Consider the following 22,071-nt stretch of genomic DNA (forward strand, 5'->3'; position numbering starts at 1 on the left):
TAAAGCAAGATTTAGGTAGAAAAAGCCATATTTTAAAGTTGGGACAGAACTACAGTATGTACCAAAAAAGAATCATTATTTTATTTTCTTAAAAATGGAAAGTTTTCTTGGGTTCCCTGAGTTCTGGTGGCAGATCATTTAACAAAGTTAGCATTGGTGACGGCAAAATTTGCTGCCCCATATGTACTTTACTACTTTTTCTTTTCCTCCTAGGCAGCGATCATTAGTAGAGTTCAGTGTAGGATTGTGGCTGTGGATCTTCGAGGTCATGGTGAGTGAAGTTCTTAATTAGCCTTTGACTCAGTGACATAGTCACCAAGCCCCTTTGAATAAACTTAAATATAAATTTTAGAGTGTCCATTTGGACAATTTGGGGAGAAGTCCTCCCTTCCAACTGGGCTACTGTAATTATCCTGCTTAGAGTGGCCAATGATAAGATCTGTCTGTAATGTGGAAAATCCTTGATAAATCAATCATGTAAAACTACAGAGTGCCCATTTCATTATCCACAGGTGAGATTTTTAAAGAGTATTCCTGCTCTTTAATTCCTATCTTTTGAGATTTTATTTTTGAAATATTTTCTTTTTAGGTGAAACAAAAGTCAAGAATTTTGAAGATCTGTCTGCAGAAACAATGGCAAAGTAAGTAGATAATTGCTTATGCATTGTTTGCCTTTTATCACTATCATAATATCATTATGATATAACTATCATTCAGCTGATGTGATTGTTGGATGATAATTAACACTGAGAAAATTTTACTCCAGTTTTCTCTTTTCTACTTTTAGTTTATTCTTATAATTTAATCTTGAATGAAACCTGCATCTTTCTTTTTTTTTTGGTACTGGGTTTCGAACTCAGGACCTTGCGCTTGCGAGTCAGGTGGCGGAACCACTGAGCTAAATCCCCGGCCCAAACCTGTATCTTTCTTAATATGTCATCACATAAAACATTCGGAAATTGTTCAAGTTTAGTTTGTATAGGCTTTTGAAAAGTTTTCTTCTGTTGATAGAGTTGGATAGAATCTAGATATCTATCATGGATCCATCCCTTGAAAATAGTTGAATGCAAGAGGTCATAAGAGTGTGTTAAGTATCTGTCTACTTTCTTTGTCCAGTGTTACAGAAAGATGAAGACAGGATGTTTAAGAATAACTAATTATACCCTGGGCCTAAAGTAAAAGATGAATATAGCATATACTGTACAGTAGCTCCCAAACTTGCTTACTCATCAGAATCACCTGAGAAGTTACTTAAAATGATTTGGCTCTAACCCAGATCCGCTGAATTAGTGCTTTTTAGCAGTGGGCTCTAGGCATTTATATTTTGATGAAGCTCTGTAGAGCAGTGTGATTCAAACAGTCCCATGACTAATATTTGAGAACCATTAATTTATGTGTGTGACGGGGTGGTCAGGGTGGTGGTAGTCATGCTGCTGGTAAAGATTGAACCCAGGGCTGTATGTATCCCCAGTTTTTTTTTTAAAACAGGGTCTTGCAGGCTAAAATTTGCACTCCTCCTACCTCAGCTTCCCAGAGTGCTGGGATTATAAGCCTGTGCCACCTCGCCTGGCTCATGAGAACTGTTCACTTTAATAAGAATAAAATCCAAGTGATCAATCAGACTACTTTTAACCTGGGTAAATACACCTGTCCTAAGCATAGATGTGATAATGAATTGTGTTTCAGACCTTGTCTACCTTCCTGCATAAAGCTGATATAGACTCCTCCAACTCAGTTTCTTAGAATTGAGAATTATTATGGAAATTACATAGTCAGATTGGTTTTAAGCTTTGGTCTTTTTTTTTGTCCCTCAAATCACACTTAGCATGATTTTAGATTAATTGACCCCTTCCCCCATCTATTATTTGCATACTGGTATGTTGAATTAACCTTGGAACACCAATTTTTGTTTTTGAGAAATTAATCTTTGTCTGGTTCACTTACTCCAAAGATCACTTGTTATTTGATCTTTGTTCCTAATGTTTTCCATTAGTCTGAGGAAAGGCATCCTGGATTTGACTTCGTGTTACTACTTTGAATCCATAGTCCCCTATGCCAAGGGGAAACAGCTTTAAGTATAAAATAAAATAGCAGAAATCAATAAAATAGCAGAAATCCGCAACTATTTTTACCTTGGTAGTAATGCAGATAGACCCAATGAAATTGACTCGGCCAATCCTAAAGTTGATTAGTATATCTCAGTTTTGTTATCTGTAATGTAATAAAAATCCTTTCAGACAAGACTGTTGAAGAATTACATTAAATGATGATATAAGAAAGCTCATAGCACATAGTAGGCAGTTGTTCTAGTCTACTTTCTGTAGCACCACAGACTGGGTAATTCGTACACAACAGAAGTTTATTTAGCTCACAGTTCTAAAGATTGGGAAGTCTAAGAGCATAGTGCTGGCATCTGGCCAGAGCTGCCTTCTTGCCTCATAACATGGTGAGGGCCTCAATGGTGAGATAGAGCAAATGAGCCACAGAGAGCATTCCTTTTAACAAAGCTACTCCCATAATAATCCATCAATTGATGAATGGATTCGTCCCAATCATTTCCAAAAGTCCTACCTCCAAATACCAATAATGTATGAATTTGAGGGAGATGTTCAAATCATAGCAGCACTGAATAAATACTGTTGGTTCTCTTTTCTCCCCTTCATATCATTTGTTTCAGAGAAAATTTGGAGTTTAGTATAGAAGCAGCAATAGTGTCAAAGAAGCTTGGGCTTTTTATCTTAACTATATTATCTCTTTAGATGATTGCCTGAACTGCTTTACTTTCCATCTTAGCCTTAAATTTAACTCCAAAGGAATGTTTAACTATTATTTGTTTTTACTTATAAAATTTGGTGGTTTCCCTATTTCCCATTCACATTGTCTGCTGCTGCAGCAGCTACACTGTTCACCACTGTAATTGTATGAAATTTTAACAATTCCTGCAAAGTAATTAATAAAATTTGCCTTAATCATTGTGAATACAGTGGAAACCATCTTTGAAAGTGTGTGTCCCTGTGGTGACTTGGAACATTTAGTTAACAATGTAGGAGTACTTGAATATGCAGTGACACTCAGCAAAACAAAACTGTCTTTTAAAGTTGACTGATTTAGCAACTCCCAAAAGAAACCAATAGAGCTAATGGTCTCTAGAAACACATCTTTATTGTTCTTATTCCACCTGTTGTTCCAGCAAGTTCCAAATAAAATTCAAAGTTCTTCATTTCTTATTTTCAAAGCTTTAAAATTCAAAGCTTTGCTAAACAGTTCCACTCTAATTGAAGATTAAAACAAAAAACAATAAAAATTAGCTGTGAACACCTTTCTAGTTTCACAGAGCACTATATATAGATTTATAAATGGTCATTCTTCAGACAACTACATGTAAGAACTTGTAAGTAATTAATGCTTGTATGGCACTTCGCTCTTTCAGAGTACTTTTACATTCACTTCTCAGTCAATCCCAAGCAATCTAGAACAGTAAGTGACATTTTTACCTTCATTTTGTAGATGTTAAGTGTCTGTGAGAGATACTTTCAGTGTCTGAGAGACTAATCCAAGATTGTGTAGTTAAAAAATAGACTCCGAACTTCACTGCATTATTCGTGGGAAGACTGAAGTATAGAGTAGTTAAATGATTTTTCCAGAGCTTCAAGATTAGAATAAAAATAAAGATATATGTTTATATATTAAATGTGTGGAGCTGGCTGTGGTGATGTGCACCTGTAGTCCCAGTACTTGGGAGGCTGAGGCAGGAGAATTGCTTCAAATTTGAGGCCAGCCTGGGCTACATAGTGAGTTCAAGACCAACCTGAACTGTACAGCAAAACCTTGTCTCAAAAAACAAAATGAATGAATGAATGCAGTGTGAATGGTGAAAGTATTAGGTAAAGGAAAATGAGAAAATTTGAGTTCTTTGTCCTTAAGCTGACGTTTGTCAGGTTAGGTAGGTGTGTGACTATCTGCATAGATACCAAGGATTGTGTTAGGAGGTTTATTTACTTAGATATGTTTTTAAGATAGCTCTTTAGACCTTTACCATCTCCTAGAACTGATACAGACCAAAAGAAGGATCTGGAAAAGAAAACTATTTTTAAGTGTTCTCAAAGAGTCTATTACCAGCTTTTTTACCCTTCTCTTTGCAGAGATATTGGCAATGTGGTTGAAGCCATGTATGGAGATCTCCCTCCTCCAATTATGCTGATTGGACATAGCATGGGTGGTGCTATTGCAGTGCATGCGGCAGCATCTAACCTGGTGCCAAACCTCCTGGGTCTGTGCATGATTGACGTTGTGGAAGGTAAGTTTCCTTTCTGCCAACCAAATCAGAATCATTGACTTGTGGGAGACATCCACAGTAGATTATTGTCTTGTTTTGATTTTTTTTTTGTCAGTTTCATTTATCTTGACGTATATACCTCTAGCTTTGTATCTTTTGAAAATTACACCATTCTCCATGTTATCAGAAATCTTTCACTAATATCTTTTTACGGGTGCATAATATTTTAATCATATATATGTTTCATAGTTTCATTTAACCATTTAAAAAGAAGCTGTTAAATATTTTACAGTCCAGCCTGAGAAGCCACACTCCTGATTATATAAGTCCTATTCATTATGGGTGCACTACACAAAGGAATGAATACTGGGAGGCAAAAATTACTGAGGGCCATAGAAGCTATCATGTTAGTCTTTTGAATTTCCTTAAGTGGCATCTGTTTGTGCTTAGTAGAATGGGCACACAGATGAAGTAAGACTGGCCATAAGTTAATGACTACTGAGAATAGGCAACAGGTACAATTGAGGTTCTCTGTATTAGTCTAACATGTTGGTAACTTTTCTGTAATACAAGATTTTAAAAGGAAAAAATATCCTCTACAATCATTGAATTCTGTTGTCATTGGAGGCAGACGTATAAATTGGAGGCAGAATAAGTAAGTATTGTTAAAATTTTTGTTAACATCCAGGTACAGCAATGGATGCACTTAATAGCATGCAGAACTTCTTACGTGGTCGTCCTAAAACCTTCAAGTCTTTGGAGAATGCTATTGAATGGAGGTAACACATAAATCTATGTTGTCTTAATTTCAAATGTTCATTATAACTTTTTTCGTCAGTTCAAGCACTGAGACTAAAGGAATAGAAGTTCAGTTTCTAAGATTTATTGTAATATATGTGAGAAAATATTTAAAGATCAGAGAGTTTTCAGTATTTTAGACATTTCAGATTTGGCTCAGTTGTCTAAAACCCTCTCCACAAAGAGATAAATCTTGAGATAAAATATCTTCACCATTCTAACTTCCTACCTATTCTTCAAAGTCTTGTCTCCAGTCTCTTCTCCAGAATACTTTCTCTAACTCCATCAAATTATCAAATAACTCACTCAGCAAAAATACTAGAGACCTTTAAGTTTATATTATATTGCACTGTTTACCCCTAAAATCTTCCACTTCCCCCTTGAGGGATATGTTCAGTGTCAATTTTCACAAATAACTGTTTTAATGCTACTTCATCATCAGGCCAAAGGCTGTTCTCTGTTTCTTTTATACTTTCATACTGTATATAGCATACTGCTGACTGCCCTAGTAAGAAGACCATGTCTGTTAACTGAATCAGAGATATCAAGTGGAAACTAAGAAGTTTAGCCCTGATAGATATATCTGAGGGATTTTTTTCTGGGACAGAGGATCTCATACTAGAATATGGCTTGCCAGAATGATGTTTGTGTTTGCTGAGGTTGCTTCTGCCACCTTTGTTCACTACCATGATACAAGATTCCTGTTCTCTCAGAAGCACCAAAGAGCTCTCTATCTTTGGCAGCCACAGACAGCATTGAGAATGTAGTTGATGCCAGCTCAGCATATACCCCAGGTGCCCTATCTTCTTCCCAAGTAATAACAAGTGAGAAAATTATTCTGGACTTATTTAGTTATCTAAAATTCAGTCTTTTTCCAAACTTTAAAAATTTTTTCAGTAAACTTCTTTTCTAGTACCTAAATTGTGTACCTGATTAAATAATTGGAAATGAACCAGGTTCAGTTTCTGTCGTTAAAAATAAAAAAATTAGAGATACAGACAAATATGTAAATACAACACAATGAAAGAAGCAGAGAGGGTATAGAAGAAGGGCAACCACTTTAGTCTTGGAGATCAAGGTAGGTCTTGTCTGAATTCTAGTGCCAGCTGTAGGTTTGTTGAATATTAAAATCTTGGTTCTGTGAGTCACTGGTTTTTAGAATCTGCATTCTGAGCTTGAGAATCAGAGATATTTGATGATTTTGTTTTGTAATTCACTGAATATTCTGAATGAGATTTATGACTCGTGGCCATTTTGGCTATTCCAGATTAATAGAAAGAAAATTGTTAAAAGGTCAATAAATTACTATTTTTGCTCTCTTGGTCTTCCTAATGAGAGTAGTAAGTTGAGGTGATTAAGAAGTGGTACTTTGGGGCTGGGGATTTAGCTCAGTGGTTTCGCCACTTTCTGCGCAAGCGCAAGGACCTGAGTTTGATACCTGGTACCAAAAAAAAAAAAGAAGTGGGACTTTGAAGTCAGACATATAGGAATTTGGATCTTGGATCCACTAAAATAAAATAGGGAAAGAAGTGAGGATTGATGTGATAAAGGAAGTGAGAAATTGGTTAGGAGACTATTGTAGTGATTGTAAACATAGACTAGGATGGCAACAGAAAAAATAATACAGTTAGATAATGTCTTCTGAGGATAGAACTGACAACTGGTTTATGGATTGGATGTTGAGAGAGAGGAGGGCAGAGAGGGAACTCAATGATGACTTCTAGAGTAGAGATAGAAGTCAATTTGGTAGCAAACAGGGGCAGGGAAATCAGGAATTTTGTTTGAGAAAGGCTAAAATGCTTATTACAAATCCACATGGAAATATTAAGTAGGCAGTTATATATACTAGTTAGAAGAGGTTGAGCTAGAGATAAATTGGAGAATTGCCATCATACAGAAAACATTTAAAGCTGAAGGATCGAATGCAATCAGCTAGGGTGTTGATGTTGATAGAAAAAAAAAGATCTAAGAGTTGAGCCTTGGGGTATTCCACAATATTTAGAGCTTGGGAAGAAGAGGAAGATCCAACAAAGAAAAGTGAAAAGTCACAGTTGATGAGGTAGAAGAAAAATCAGGAGATTGTAGCAAGTATTTATAGAAAGGAGAGACCATCTGTGTCAAATGCAGCTAAGGGATCAAGTTGAAGGACCAAGGAATGACCATTGGATTTGGCATGATAGAAGTAACCTTGACAAAAGAAATCTCAGGAAATAAATGGGAGACTAAAACCTTATGCTAAGTTGGAATAAAGGTTAGGGAAAGATGAGAGATAACAAAATGGGAAAAGCAGGATAGCTCTTTTGAGGAGTTTTGCTGCCTAGCGCAGGGGAATGAGTAGTACTGTAACTAGTAATGGATGTGGTGTTGGGAATGTAAGGACTAGATAATATATGTTTATGACATTTACTAGAGAAAAAAATAAGGGCACCAAAGAAAGAGTTGGTAACTGAAGGAAACACATATCCTCTCAGAAACAAGAGGGGTGGGAACTAGTATCCAAGGTTATATTTGACTAGGAACAGAAAATTTCATGTACAGTATTAACCAGCATCAAGGGGCTAAGGGTTTAGCGCAGTGGTAGAGTGCTTGCCTAGCAGTTTTGTTTTGTTTTGTTTTGTTTGAGACAGGGTCTCACTCTGTAATTCAGGCTGGCCTTGAACTCAGTATGTAGCCCAGGTTGGCCTTGAACTCTCCTCCTGCCTCAGCCTCCTGAGTGCTTGGTATACAGGCATGTGCCACCATACCTGGCTTTGCCTGACATTCATGAGGCTTTGGTTTGATCCCCAGCACCACAGAAGACAACAATAACAACAAAACAACAAACTGTGTATCAAGGCAGAGTGTATGATTAGAAATTAAGGTATGGTAAATGTGTAGGGTCCATTGATGGTTGAAAGATGAGGAAGTTGTTCAGATTGCTTTTGTTTATTACTGAAGTAAGAAACAATGTTATTGTCTGGGGAGGAGTTAAAATTTTGCATGAGGTGCACATGCATGTGTGTGTATGTGCATGTATGTGTGTGTGTAGTGCTGGGGATATAATCCAGGACTTTGCCCATGTTAGGCAAGCACTCTGCCACTGAACTACACACCCAGCGCCTAAAATTTGCATATTTTAAAACTAAGAAGTTTAAAGAAATAGATTCTCTTTGTAGCCTGCTTTAGGGAGGGTTCCCAGTTTTCTTGGGGTTGCAGTCATTTTGCTTTACCCTTAGATGTATTTAGGTAGATAAATAGTAGAAGACTCAACTGTTTACCTAGCTCTGTAGCTTAGATTCTGTAGCTCTATAGCTCTATAGCTTGTCATGTGTCTTTATCCAGCTTATGCTGCTATAGCAGAATACCACAAACTGATTTCTCAATAGAATTTTTTGTTTTGTTTTGTTTTTGTTTTTTGGGGGTACTGGGGATCGAACTCGGGTCCTTGCACTTGTGAGGCAGGTGGGTACCACTGAGCTAAATCCCTGGCCCTCTAAAATAGAATTTTATTTGGCTCATGAGGGAGGCTGGGAAGTCCAGGGTCATGGGGCTTGGGTCTAGTGAGAGCCTTATTGCTGTGTCATTACATGGTAGAGAACATTACACAGTGAGAAAGAACAAGAGGGGGCTAAATTTATCTTTATAACAAACCCACTCTCCCCAACCCCCACCAGAGCTAGGGGTTGAACCCAGAGCCTTCCAAATCTACTCTTGTGATTAAGATGTTAATTCAGGGCAAAGCTCAGCCCTCATGACCTCTTCAAGGGCCCATGTCTCAGCACTGTTGCAAGGGAATTAACATAGAAACTTTGAGGAACACATTTAGACCGTATGGAGCTAGCCCCTGCCTACAGTCCTAATCTGTCACACTCTCCGTTTACCCTCTCTTGCCCTCAGTTCTCTAAGATCATCGTCCTGCTGACTTTTATATCACAATACCTTTGCTCATAGTGCTTCAATCTATAGTGCTCTGATCACACTCTTTCTGACCACACTTATTTTCTGTTTAATTTCTTATTTTCAGTTCTTAGTTTAGGCAGGATTTGGGGGAAACTTTCCTCAACATCCTCATTCAGAATAAAGTGCTTCTTTTGAATCTTGCCTTATTATATAACACTGTCTGTTCATGTCTTTTTTTGTCCCTACTGAATCATGTACTTTTGAGCACAGGGCTGGCTCATAATACTCTCGGCAAATATTTGCAGACTGAAATGGCCACAATGTCTTCACTTTTTACTGTCTGTCATATTAGCTATAGTACTCAGGTGAGCAGTGGGTAGTCTTCATAGTAAGCAACGTAGGATTTAGATCCCATAGAATCTGCAGAATTATTCATTTGGTTCTAGTGATGTGATGAGTAAATCCTGAATAACTTCCTCTCTCATTTCCCACTTTTCTCTCTTAGTGTGAAGAGTGGCCAGATTCGAAATCTGGAGTCGGCCCGTGTCTCAATGGTTGGCCAAGTCAAACAGTAAGTCTTATTTTTTCCTTTTGGGCTGGTTAAAGGCTAAAATATGATATGGGAATTATAGATTGCTTCTCTTGTCTTGTACCTGTTCTACCATTCCAGTAATTTTACAGATGACTCAGTTGGGCCTGCCATATAGGTCTCACCTCTTTTTATGTCTTCTCTTCCTTCCCTCCTTCTCTTCCTTCTCCTTTCCTGCCCTACCTTTGTTATTTCTTTTTCTTCCCTCCCTCCCTTCTTTCCTTCCTTCTCTTTCAAAGCCAGTTAGTGTTTAAATATGCTATTATATTAGACAACTCTTAAGTGTTAAAAATTGAAGCATTCCAGAGAATAAACTTTAAAAACTTAAGTGTCCACTTTAGTGCTGGCAGATGTGATTTTATTCTGGCAACAGTCTCCTAAGCCAACTCTTGTTGTAAGGAAATTACAATATAAAAACTCTGACACAGCCAGAATGAAAGCCAGATACTAAAATTAAGCTAAAATTATTTAGCCCAATTGGTCTTTTTTGGTAGAGTTACATAGGTTCTGGGTATTGCTGTGTAGCCACAAAATAAACTATAGGTTACTTGATAAAATCTATCCAATAAAATAAACAAGACCGTAAAAGTTAGATGAAAATGATAATGGCATTATTGAGTGCTTACTATTTGTTAGGCACTGTTCAAAGTATTTTATATATACTGCCTTATTTTTTCCCACATTTTATTAGTGCATATTGGTTATACCGATTAATGGGTTTCATTTTGGTAGATTTGTACTTGCACATAACATACTTTAATCATTTCTCCCATCACCTCCCTTGCCCTACCCTCCCTAGTGTCACATGTTGGGGTGGGGGTGTATATAATACAGTGTATTTTAATCATATTTATGCTCCCTGTTGCCCATCCCTACACCCCTTTTTCCCTTCCTCTTGTCTGATAATAGTTTCACTTCTACTTTTGTGTCATTTTTTTTAGATTCCACATATTAGGGAGAGCATTCAATATTTATCTTTCTGAGTCTGGCTTATTTCACTCGTCGACATGATGATTTCCAGATCCATCCATTTTTCTGTAATTGACAAGATGTTGTTCTTTTCTATGGCAGACTGATACTCCATTGTGTATATATAGCACATTTTCTTTAGTCACCTGTTGATGGGCAGCTAGACTGGTTCCATATCTTGGCTGTTGTATATTGTGCTGGAGTAAACATGGGTATAGAAGTTTCCCTATGAAATGCTGACTTTAATTCCTTCTGGTATATACCAAGGAGTAGTATTGCTGGATCAAATGGTAGTTCTACTTTTAGCTTTTTGAGGAATCTCCCTATTGATTTCCATAATGGCTATAATAACTTACATTCCCACCAGCAGTGTAGAAAGGTTCCTTTTTCCTCACATCCTTGCCAGCATTTCTCAGTTTTTTTTATATTCTTGACAATAGCCATTCTGGCTGGGATAAGATAGATGTAGTTTTTCCCTAATGACTAAAGATGTTGAACATTTCATATACTTATTGGCCATCTGTACTACTTATTTTGAGAAGTATCTGTTCAATTCTTTTGCTAATTTATTGATTGAGTTGTTTGACTGTTTTGGTATTTTTGAGTTATTTTTATATTCTAGATGTATAAAGAAGTACACAGAGTAGCTGATAAAAATTTTTTCCCATCCTGTAGGTTGTCATTCCACTGATTATTTCATTTGCTGTGTGGAAACTTTTTAATTTGATGTAGTACTATTTGTTGATTCTTGCTGTTATTTCCTGTGGTCTTGGAGTTCTATTCAAGAACCCTTTGCTTATGCAAATTTTATTTCAGATGGTGTTTTCTCCTTAATTTTATTTCAGTGGTTTGTGAATATGTATATTTCAAATAGCCAGAATCTTTCCACCCTTTTTGATCTAGGTGAACTGCTTTGGACTTCCTTATCCCAGGCTTTGGAAGTTCAGAGCACAAGTTTCTTTGTAACACTTTTTAAAAAAAAATCATGCCATACTATGTAATAGCTGTAAAGCTTGGCACCTCAAGTTTCATAGAAAACCCCCACTTAGTAAAACATTTGTGACTATACACTTTACTGAAGGTTTGATAGAGGAGATAGAAGTTACAATTCTTAAAAATCTACTTCAGGCCCTTCAATTTATCAGTCTCTCTCTTGCTTGTTCTCTCCCGGCTCTCCTTTCTCTCTCTCCTTCTCAAGGCCAGTAACAAATCCCTTTCTATGATGCTGAGCAAACTTTGACACTAGCTGCACTTGGAATTTTTACCTTTAGTTCTTATCAGTGTATTTTTTCCATCAAATTCTCTCTAAAAGGAATTATGGTACAAGCCATTCATATAATAATTTTTCTACCTAATTACTTAATAAAGAGATACCATTTCTAAGATGGAAAAACAACAATAATTGCTTGGATCAGGTGATCTAATCTGCAAGGTTCAGCTGGCCCTGGTTGTTACAATTGGTGGTTTCTATCAGCTAATTAAAAAGTGGGACCTTTTATTATTGTATTTGACCCTTGTGCTGCTTAAGCAGGGTACAGCAGAAAAACACCATGCTTTGAAGTTAGTTGGCCTAAATTTACATCCCAGTCTTACCCACTAATGAGGTGGGTAATTCTGGGCAGTTTTTTTAATTCTTCAGGGTCTATTTCATAGGATTGTTATGAAGATTATATCAGAGAATGCCAAATAAGACTCTTGTCACCATGCCTCAGGAAATGGTTGCTCTCTTTTTGTGGATCAGTTTTGGTTATAAGAACTGGAAACCAGTTAGAGTAGAGTCACGCATTAGCCATAATCTTCTGCAGCCCTGGAAATGAACATTTTCACATCCTCCTCCTGATTATAAAGGGCCATAAATATGAATATCTTTGAGATAATTTGTCATAAAAACAGACATGTGATTGTTCTTTTTAAAAATCTAGGTGTGAAGGAATTGCAAGTCCAGAAGGCTCAAAATCTATAGTGGAAGGAATCATAGAGGAGGAAGAAGAAGATGAAGAAGGAAGTGAGTCAGTAAACAAAAGGAAAAAGGAAGATGACATGGAGGTAGGTGAAGGCCTTCCTTCTTGGAAAGATGGAGTAAGGGATGGTTCCATGTGTGGGTGGGGAAGGGGCAGAGAGATGATGTTTTTTTGTCTACCATTAGATATTTTAGGGGGTAGAAACACTATCATAAGAGATACTTAGATTAACTATGAGATATGAAACACTTTTGTAGCTCTGACCAATTGGAACATAAAAATTACAATATATACCCGGCCCAAATGTGTAATCTTTTGAGGAAATGGTTTTAAAAGCACTAAGTTTTACATTTCCACTAGCAGTATATGAAGTTTCCAGTTTTTCTGTATCCTTAACAACACTTATTATTGTCTCTCTTTTTTATTATAGTCATCTTACTGGGTATGGAATGGTATCTCATTTGTGGTTTTGATTTGTACTCCCCCAGTGACTGTTAATGTTTATCATATTTTCATATGCTTATTGTCCATCTATATTTCCTTTGTTCTGTTATCTCAGTACTGTTTTTGGAAGAGACTATCCATTTCCCAGTGAATTGTCTAAATACTCTTTTCAAAGGTCATTTTGACCACACATGTTAGGATTTATTTCTGGGCTCTCTATTCAATTCCTTTCGTCTGTCTTTATGTCAGTTCCAAACTCTTAATTATTCCAGCCTGGTAATAGTTTTGAAATCAGAAAGTATAAGTTCTTTAATTTTGTTTCTCTTTGTAAAAATTGTTTAGTTATTGCAGATCTCAAGAGATTTTACATGATTTTAAGATCATAAAAAAATTCTCAAAATAATGCCATTGGGATATTGATGAGAGACTGCATTGAATCTGTAGATCACTTTGGGTAATATGGACATCATAACTACCCAGTGATCTTTAACACAGCATGTTACTATCTGATGTTCATGCTGAGATTTTTGTAAAGTGACTAATGCAGGAAAGTATGAAGAATCATTTATTTGTCCAGCTCATGTTTGGTGTATACTGTGTGCCCATCAACTTTCCAACTGCCACAGTATAATAGCTGTCGATGTTTTTCATATTTGTGCCATAGTTCCTGTTTTAGAATTCCTATTGCATGGACACTGTATCATCATAAATCAAAATATGAGAAAAAGGTACTCTACCAACAAATAAATTTTCAATTTTCCCACGTGGTCCCATAAATATAGTAATCTTAACTTAGATGATGTGTTGTACTCTGCTTCTGTCACTTAATGTTATATCGTAAGCTTTTTTTCATACTGCAATGTGGTCTTTGTATTCTTTTGATGGTATGCCCTTTTTGCCAACTAGGTATAAAAAGAGCTCAATGTTTGTTCTGTAGTTTACTGTCTTTGTGTCTTAAGAAAGTTTCTTAAGTTTATTGAAAACAACAGAAGTAGCTGAATATGATGGCACATGCCCCAAATCCCAGCTTCTTGAGGGGCTGAAGCAGGAAGATCAGTTGAGCCCAAGAGTTTGGGGTCAGCCTGGGCAACACAGACAGACATCATATCTTTTAAAAAGACACAGCAAGAGGTCCTGAGTTCAAGCCCTAGTACCCAAAAAAAGAGAAAGAGAGGTGGAGGGAGGCTTACTAGAATAAAAAAGAAAACTTGAAACTAAAAATTAAATTATAATAACCTATAAAGACTGTTTGTAGAGTTTTTTATATTTAGACTTTAAGCAAAGCAGTGTTTTTAAATTTACATTGAGATGTTTTTGAACTACTGTTGTTAACTTCATTCCTAAGTACTTTATATTTTTGACATAATTATAAGGCATTTTTAAATTTTATCTAATTGTTATCAATACATAGAAATTTAACTGATTACAGTATATGTATTGACCTTATAGCCTCTGATCTGACTAAACTAACTTCTAATAGTTTTCTCATTGATTTTACTTATTTTCACTTATTATTTTTTTGTTTTTTTGGTACCAGGGATTGAACTCAGGACCTCGTGCTTTCAAGGCAGGCGCTGGAACCACTGAGCTAAATCCCTGGCCCTCACATTATTATTATATGTTTATAATACATAACAATCATATTCATCTTGGGGAATTGGCACATATATTTCATCCTAATACTTTTTACTTCCCCTTCCTCTCCCTTCTGTTCTCTCCTATCCTCAGATCCCCTTCCTGTCTCCACAAAGTCTGCTTCCCTGCCTTCTGACTTATTTTGTTCTTTAAATAGTTTTGTATTTGGGGTTATTTTGTTATAAGAATTAAATGTATACTAAATGTCTGGGTTACGGTAGGTCCTTAGTAAGAGCTAGTTTCCTTCCCTTTCCTTTTCCCAGGGACCTAGTTTTTATCCTGTTTCTCTAGGAGTTGCCCTCAGAGACTCAGAACTTGCTCTTATTCCTCCAGACCAAGAAAGACCATCCATATACCTGGAGAATTGAACTGGCAAAAACAGAAAAATACTGGGATGGCTGGTTCCGAGGCTTATCCAATCTCTTTCTTAGTTGCCCTATTCCTAAATTGCTGCTCTTGGCTGGTAAGTGTAAGTGTGTGCCTATATTTGTCATCTTGGCTGCCATAATAAGATACCATAGATTGGGTGGCTTAAACAACAGTTACATATTTCTTCATAACTCTGGAGGCTGAAAGTCCAAGATCAGGGTACCAGTAAGGTTGAATTCTGGTATAGTTTCTCTTCCTGGTTTGCAGAGAGCTGCCTTCTCTCTGTGCTCTCACATGGCCAAGAGAAAGCAAAAGTGTGCTCTCTGGTGTTTCTTCATATAAGAACTTTAATTCTTTTGTATCGGAGACCCATTCTTATGACCTTATCTAACCATAATTACCATAATTATAGACCCTATCTTTAAATACAGTCACATTGTAGTTCAGGGCTTCAACATGAATTTTGGAGAACACAGTTTGGTCCATGGTATTGTGAGTATATTGTCATCTGGATATGATTGCATTAAAACTACTAATCAAACTTGAGTGCCTCCATCCTTTTCTATGCCCTTTCTCCTCATCCAATCCCTAACCTAGCTAAACATAAGCTTCCACCTGGGATGGCCTGCCTGATTTTGGCCTGGTCTTTGTGTCTGGTCAAACCCAAGTTGTCCTCCTAGACATAGTAGTATAATAGTAGACATAGTAGTATAATATTCTGTATATTACAAGAATCAAAACAGTAAAACTTTATTTCCAGAAACTACTTTAAATGAGCAAAATTAGTGCAGAGAAATCTCAACCTAGAAAGTTTCATCTGGTAAAAATACACCATCTGGGAGTCAGGGTTGTCACGAAGATGCATTGAGAATCATGCATCATGTTTATAACTTTGTAACAATTTTGACTTAGTGCTTGAATAGTAAAACCTATTTCATAGGGCCTTTTCTAGTAAGCTACTTGTGAATTTTCTTGTTTTATTCTAGGTGTTGATAGGTTGGATAAAGATCTAACCATTGGCCAGATGCAAGGTAAGTTATCTATAAGTTATACCCTAGAACCCTTTTCCGAGGGCAAAGAAACAGGGAGTTATGTGGAAATTAATATTCTGAGAAGGTAAGGTACAGTGGAGAGAGCATGAGTTTTAGAATCAGACCTGTTTGACATCCACTTCTACTTCAGACATGCCATATAGTTATGAGCAAGTATTTCCCTTTTTTGAGTATTGATTGCCTTTTTTGTTTTTCCATCTAAAAATGAGGATTTTATTTTACTTCATTCATTCATTCATTTGTACTGGGAATCGAACTCAGGACCTTGTGCTTGCCATACAAGTGCTGTGCCACTGAGCCACATCCCCGGCCCTGTTTCTTTGTTTTTTGAGACAGGGTCTCGCTGTTAGTTCAGGCTGGCTTTGAACTTACTTGTAGCCCAGACTGGCCTCAAACTCACAGCAGTCCTCCTGCCTCAGCCTCCCAAGTGCTGGGATTATAGGCATTGTGCCACCATGCCCTGCTAAAAATGGGGATTTTTAACATCATTGATGTCTCAGTTATAAGAATTAAAATGAGGCAATGTATTAGAAAGTTAGAAAGTACTACGTAGGTATATAATATTGTGAATGGAGATATTCTAAATATTGATCAGTATTTTTATTATTGTTTAGGAATAATATAGAATTTTAAGGAAAATATAAAATATGTATAGAATTTTTGAGGAAAGGGAAATGTCCAGGATACTCTAGATACCAAAAATTATAAAATCTGTTTAGAAGATAACGTGTAAAGAAGAGGTAAAAGGCTCCAAAGCTGGGCGAAGTGGGTTTTGAATATTGCTCTCTGACCTGCCTCTGCATCAGTTTTCTAAATGTGTAAAATGAGAAAATTAATGGCAGCCTCAAAGGGATCATATAGTATGAGTAGGAAAGTGATGTGTTGAGCACTGTGTACAGGTGCAAGTCTGTTTGCCATATGGCACTGGAGGCAGTGGGACCAATTCTGTGGAGTTTCTTGTTTTAGTATAGGTAAAAGAGTTGCTGAAGGTGGAGACAATAGACATTGCAGCTTTGGGGGTGGGGAAAGAAGAAGTACCAGCAAGCGTATGATACCTAGTTCCTCATTAGATGCCCTCCCGTTTCTTCAGAATTGATTATGGCAAGAGCACTTTCTCTTTTAAAGCAAGTATCCTATGAGTATAGAAAATAAATAAGTAGATTGAGAGATAGCCTATAGAACAAAGGGAAGTGGCTAAGTCTGCATAGATTCTAAAGCACAGCCTTCCCAGTACTGTGTTCAAACGAGCTAAATTTGATATAGGATCCTAGAAACCTACCAGTTACTCATGAAGTGACTTGATTATATAATTTAGGTTCTCTGAACCTAAGGTCTGTAAAATTAGAGAAGATTTGGAATATTCCTGATTCATAGGATAATTGAGGATTATTTGGGGTCATATTATTTTATGTGTATACAGCACAGTGTTATTAATATGTGTGAGTTCTTCCTAACTACTTACTCCCACTCTTCCAAATGAAGAATGGAAAGTACATCCTGAGTCTTCAGAGGCTGATCTAATAGAAAGGCCAGGGGATTGGAATTACAGGGTTTGAGTCTAATCATTCATTCAAGACTTACTAAGCACCTACTCAGTACCCCAGGGATATAGAGCATGTAATATTACCAGTCCCATTACCACAGAACTGACATGCTCTTGGGGAAGCAAACAACAGAGGATGTAAAATATAAGCTTACACAACAAGAGGGCCACACACTGCTGTTTGGATTATGAATGCAGTTAGATCTACCTTAAGAGATACAAGGAAGAGATGGCTGGGCTGGTGCCCCCAGAGCTTATAGCAAGAAAAGAGGGATATTAGCTGGGTTTTACTGAATGGAATGGTCTCAGGCCCTGAACTAATTAAGCAGCCTTGGACAAGATAGTTCTCTAATCATGGCTTCAGTTTCATCATCTCAAAAATATTTCATATTTATCCTGTGTTAATTTATAGGGTAGATTTGAGAATCAGTTTTAAGAATGGATAGAAGAGTACATTGGAAACTTCTTGAAGCACTGTGTAACTGGGCAAAAACCACAAGCTATGATGATTAGGACTTCCTGAGCTTATTCTCTTATTTTATAAAAGGAAAAACTGAGGCTCAGAAAGTTTGTTCTCTCTGCGTATGAGATCTGTAGGTCCTGTATCCTTTATCTCTTTGGAAATCTTTATCAATCATCCCACCCCCCTTTTTTTTTGCTTGGGATTGAGCCTGGAGCCTCAATACCAGGCCTTATGCATGCTAGGCAAGTGTTCTACTACTTTCACGTTAGTTGTGAGCTTACCATGTTCCATAAAACAGTATAAGAAAGTAGTTAGTATATATTACCTGGCACTGAAATGCTCAAGTAGCAACTTCTTATAGTAATAAAATTTCAAGAACTTTAATATATCTTACAAAATCCTTAATGTTGTCCCTGCTCACATCTTTAGCTTTACTGCTAACCATTCTCATAAACACCATATCAGTCTTCTTTTATTTTGAGGAACAAATACCATTTAAGGCCTTCTTTTCTTTTTCCCTTTGCATACGCCCTCCTGGATACCTGCTGGATTGTGAAGCTTCTTTTCCCAAGATTTTAAAGCCCTACCCATGTGCCCAGTTTCATGATATGATCTATGTACTACATTCAAATGTTGGGTTTTGTGTTTACTCCTCTTCTGGACTATAAGTCTCATGAGGACAGATTATTTTCTGCTATGTGTTTTGCCCAAAGTAAATGTACACTAAAGTCTGGAAGGAAAAAGTATAGGGAAAATGATTGGCTCCAGGTTACATTTACAGGTGTTAATGTCCTCATCAAAGACTTTGTAACTGACTCCAGAGGTTTTTGGGTATAAGGTGCTAGATTCCTGGAGTGACCTGTAAAGCTCCAGACATGGTAAGGAGAGATTTAAATTCATGAGATTACCTGGCTTTGTTTCCTCTCTAGGGAAGTTCCAGATGCAGGTCCTACCCCAGTGTGGCCATGCAGTCCATGAGGATGCCCCTGACAAGGTGAGTCTGGTGCTCAATGAATATAAAAGGACAACTGTGAGAGTAACCTTGGATGTCACAGAAGATTGGACGAGCCTCTGAATCTCAGTGCTTACCTGAAGAAGCTGCTGTGGGGTCTATGAAATTCTATCAGCTCCCCAAATGTCTCCCTAGCAGCTGCCTATGGTCTTGCTTTTGTGTGTCTTGGCTGAGGAACTGCTCTTTGATCCCATGGTCCAAAGGTTAAGATCTTAAAGCTCTACTACTCCATTACCCCCTTTTAAAAGCCAGGTGGAAGAAGGGGTAATGAGGGTTGAACTACACCTTAAACTCTAGTCATGGGAAGTAATAAGGGTTCCTCCTGTGGAAAAAGGTGCTTTGTAACTGTAAGGAGATAAGCCCTCATTCCTTCTGACCTGTCTGGAGCAATTCCTGGCAAGGATGGAGGGGAGGGGCCTCCTAGCCCAGGCCCTTTTGATATCAAGGTACTCAGACTGATGGGATTCATGAGGACACCATCAAGCCTCTCCTTCCAGGAAGAGCCCACACGACTTCCAAGGCTAAGCACCATCACTGGCTTTTATATAATCTGGAATATCTCTTCCCTTTTCAGGTAGCTGAAGCTGTTGCCACTTTCCTGATCCGGCACAGGTTTGCAGAGCCCATCGGTGGATTCCAGTGGTAAGGATGTGCCAGGGCTTAGGAGCCCAGCAGTGCGGCCAACACCAACACATAGGTATTTGCAGGGCTGTGAATATCTCAGCCTAACCACTACCTGCTCTGGGTCACCATGCCTCTTCCTCTTCCTCAATAGACCCTGCCATGCATGCTTCCACAAAGCCACATTGGATGCTTGTATATGCTGTGCCAGTAGATTGTGGCTGTGGTTAAGTCTGCTTTATCTCCTGACCCTCACTGTGATGAACATTTCTTACCCCTTCTCTGAGGAGGCTAGGTTGAGAATCAGTCCTTATCTAGAGAAGTTCTTTATATCTTCTCTTGCTCTACTGCTGAGCAGAGCTGGGCAGGTCATGGAGTTTGCGTGGAAATCTAGAGCAAGGTTTTCAACCCCAGCACACTTCAGGATGTGTGATTCTTTGTTGTAGGGAGTTGTCCTATGGATTGTAAGATGTTGAGCAACATCAATGAACTCTACTCACTAGATGCCAGTAGCACCTCCTACACACTGTTCCACAACCAAAAATACCTCCAGGTATTATAGTATGTCTCAAGGGAGGCAAAAGTAAGAAAACCACTGGTCTAGAGGAAGAGTGGGGGCCAGGCCTCTCATCCTAGGAAGTTTGTTGAGAAGGAAGGAGAGGCAGGTTGACCCTAACCAGGGAGTTTGGCTTACCTCATGAGCACTTAGTCTGTGTCGTGGAAGGCTCTCGTTCCATCAGCATCATAAGGAGTCACTTTTGCCATTGGAAAGGTGAAGGTTCAGGAGTACTGGCTTCCTACCCTCAGAAAGTTTGAAGAAATTTTCTCTGTCTTAAACAACTCTGAATGCAGGGCCTTGTTGATGAGAGTGACAGGCTGGTTAGGCATCAGAGATGATGACGGGAGCCTAGTACAGTGAGCCACAGAAGTGACAGTCTTGTCACATCATACCTGTAGCAGCTGAACCATTGAGAACCAGAAATCAACAGTGAAGATTTAATTTCTCTGAATAAACTGTTTGACTGAGGTCCCTAGACTATTTGGAGCCTTCGTCCAATGAACAATACACTGAGTGCAGACCCTTTGTCTAGCTGTGGCGGGGCAATGAAGAGATGGGACAGAGCTGCAAGGGCCATGGTCGTCATTAGAGCAAGGCTTCCTGAAGAGGACATGATAAACGGGAAAAGCTAGGAATGGTTAAATTTGTTTTCTCTTCTCTTTTTATCCTTGACAGTGTGTTTCCTGGCTGTTAGTGACCTGCTATCTACCCTACCCTCAACATTGAGCTCTGTTGTAAATACAACGCACCAGAGGCCACTGTGATGCCGCTGTTTCCTCCTCACCATCCTGTCCAGCCACGTGACACCGGCTCCCCATAGATGGGCATCCCTAGATGTGTAAACCCTGTTGTGTATTCCTACCCAAAGCATTATTTTCCAGGCCCCTTGTCCAGCATTGGCCTTCCCAGTCCAGAATTCTTAGCTCTTACCCCTTCCCTGGGGAGGGGTAGCCCCTGTCTGTTTTCCTTGCCTTGCTTAGGGTGAAGCCTCCAGAGCTACCACCCTGGGCTTTGATTCTTGGCATCTGGCAATGCACCTGGATCCAAATGTTTCCCCAGGCTCAGGGACCTTCATTCCTTGATATTGTTCTTGGCATGGTCCTGCCTTACCTCATGGGATGGACAATGCACAGGGTGATCCTTATTTCTCCCTTTCAAATAAAACACCCGTCAGGTACCGTTTTATCCCAGTCTTACTCTAAACAGGTTGAGAAGACCCAGAGAGGCCAGGAGCCCAGCCTTAGATACAGGAGGGGTGGTGGATAGCAAGCATCACAAGAAACCAGTCTGAAAATCAGGTCCAGCCAGTCCAAGCACATGGGCTCCCATCTGGGTGAGCCCACTGTTCCACTCCCACATGTCCGGGCACCTGCCCTGGGCTGAGGCCAGGCTGCTCCAGGGGCTTCTTGAGCCCTCACCTGCCCAAAAGCACCCCAGGTTAAATACAGCCCATGCACAAAGCCACAGGCTGAACCCTGTGGAATTGTTTTTAATAATTTAACCATTTTCGTAGTTGGTTCCTGGAGGTGTGCAGAGTGCCCACTTGCCTTTTCTAGACCATAGCTTCTCATTGCCATTTGTGGTTTTCATGTCACTCTACATAGAAACATTACAACCTTGCACCCTCAGTCTTTGCCCTTGTCTTTGCCCTCAGTCTTAGCTGCCTCATCCCAGCACTGAGGTTTCCCCCTGCTGCCCAGGCACGCCATTTCCAAGGGCAAGGAGGGGAAGTCTCCTAAAGCCCATCTTCTTTGTGACTGTCTTAGGTAGTCCCCTCTACCTTTCACCCAACAACTTCCTTTCCCTGTCCTGCTGCATGGTCCAGAGTCTGGGACCTACTTTGTTTCTTTGTATTTATGACCTTGTTTGAAGAAAATAAATATTTCCCAACCTTTATTCAG

The 22,071-nt window shown here is 38.5% G+C and overlaps 1 protein-coding gene across 2 annotated transcripts in view; it reads left to right on the forward strand.

Moving 5' to 3' along the window:
* Ppme1 (protein phosphatase methylesterase 1) overlaps positions 1-22,066 on the forward strand; it is a 53,515-nt gene extending 31,449 nt beyond the window's left edge. The window contains exons 4-14 of one of the 2 annotated variants that reach the window (XR_001182281.3): positions 214-271; positions 590-641; positions 4,143-4,297; positions 4,965-5,055; positions 9,459-9,524; positions 12,434-12,557; positions 14,885-15,014; positions 15,907-15,951; positions 18,908-18,972; positions 19,565-19,687; positions 20,846-22,066. Coding sequence is in view for 1 of the 2 variants with exons in the window: in XM_004863249.4 (XP_004863306.1) it covers positions 214-271; positions 590-641; positions 4,143-4,297; positions 4,965-5,055; positions 9,459-9,524; positions 12,434-12,557; positions 14,885-15,014; positions 15,907-15,951; positions 18,908-18,972; positions 19,565-19,632; positions 20,846-20,864 (873 nt within the window). In the remaining variant the exon portion in view is untranslated. The remainder of the gene's footprint in view (positions 1-213; positions 272-589; positions 642-4,142; positions 4,298-4,964; positions 5,056-9,458; positions 9,525-12,433; positions 12,558-14,884; positions 15,015-15,906; positions 15,952-18,907; positions 18,973-19,564; positions 19,688-20,845) is intronic. The other variant, XM_004863249.4, reaches the window with a different exon arrangement.
* The last annotated feature ends 5 nt before the right edge of the window (positions 22,067-22,071 follow it).

The sequence above is a fragment of the Heterocephalus glaber genome, unplaced genomic scaffold, assembly GCF_053883595.1.
Source record: "Heterocephalus glaber isolate CG9 unplaced genomic scaffold, H.glaber_assembly_v1.0 deba00001428, whole genome shotgun sequence".
In the NCBI taxonomy this organism is placed as follows: domain Eukaryota; kingdom Metazoa; phylum Chordata; class Mammalia; order Rodentia; family Bathyergidae; genus Heterocephalus; species Heterocephalus glaber.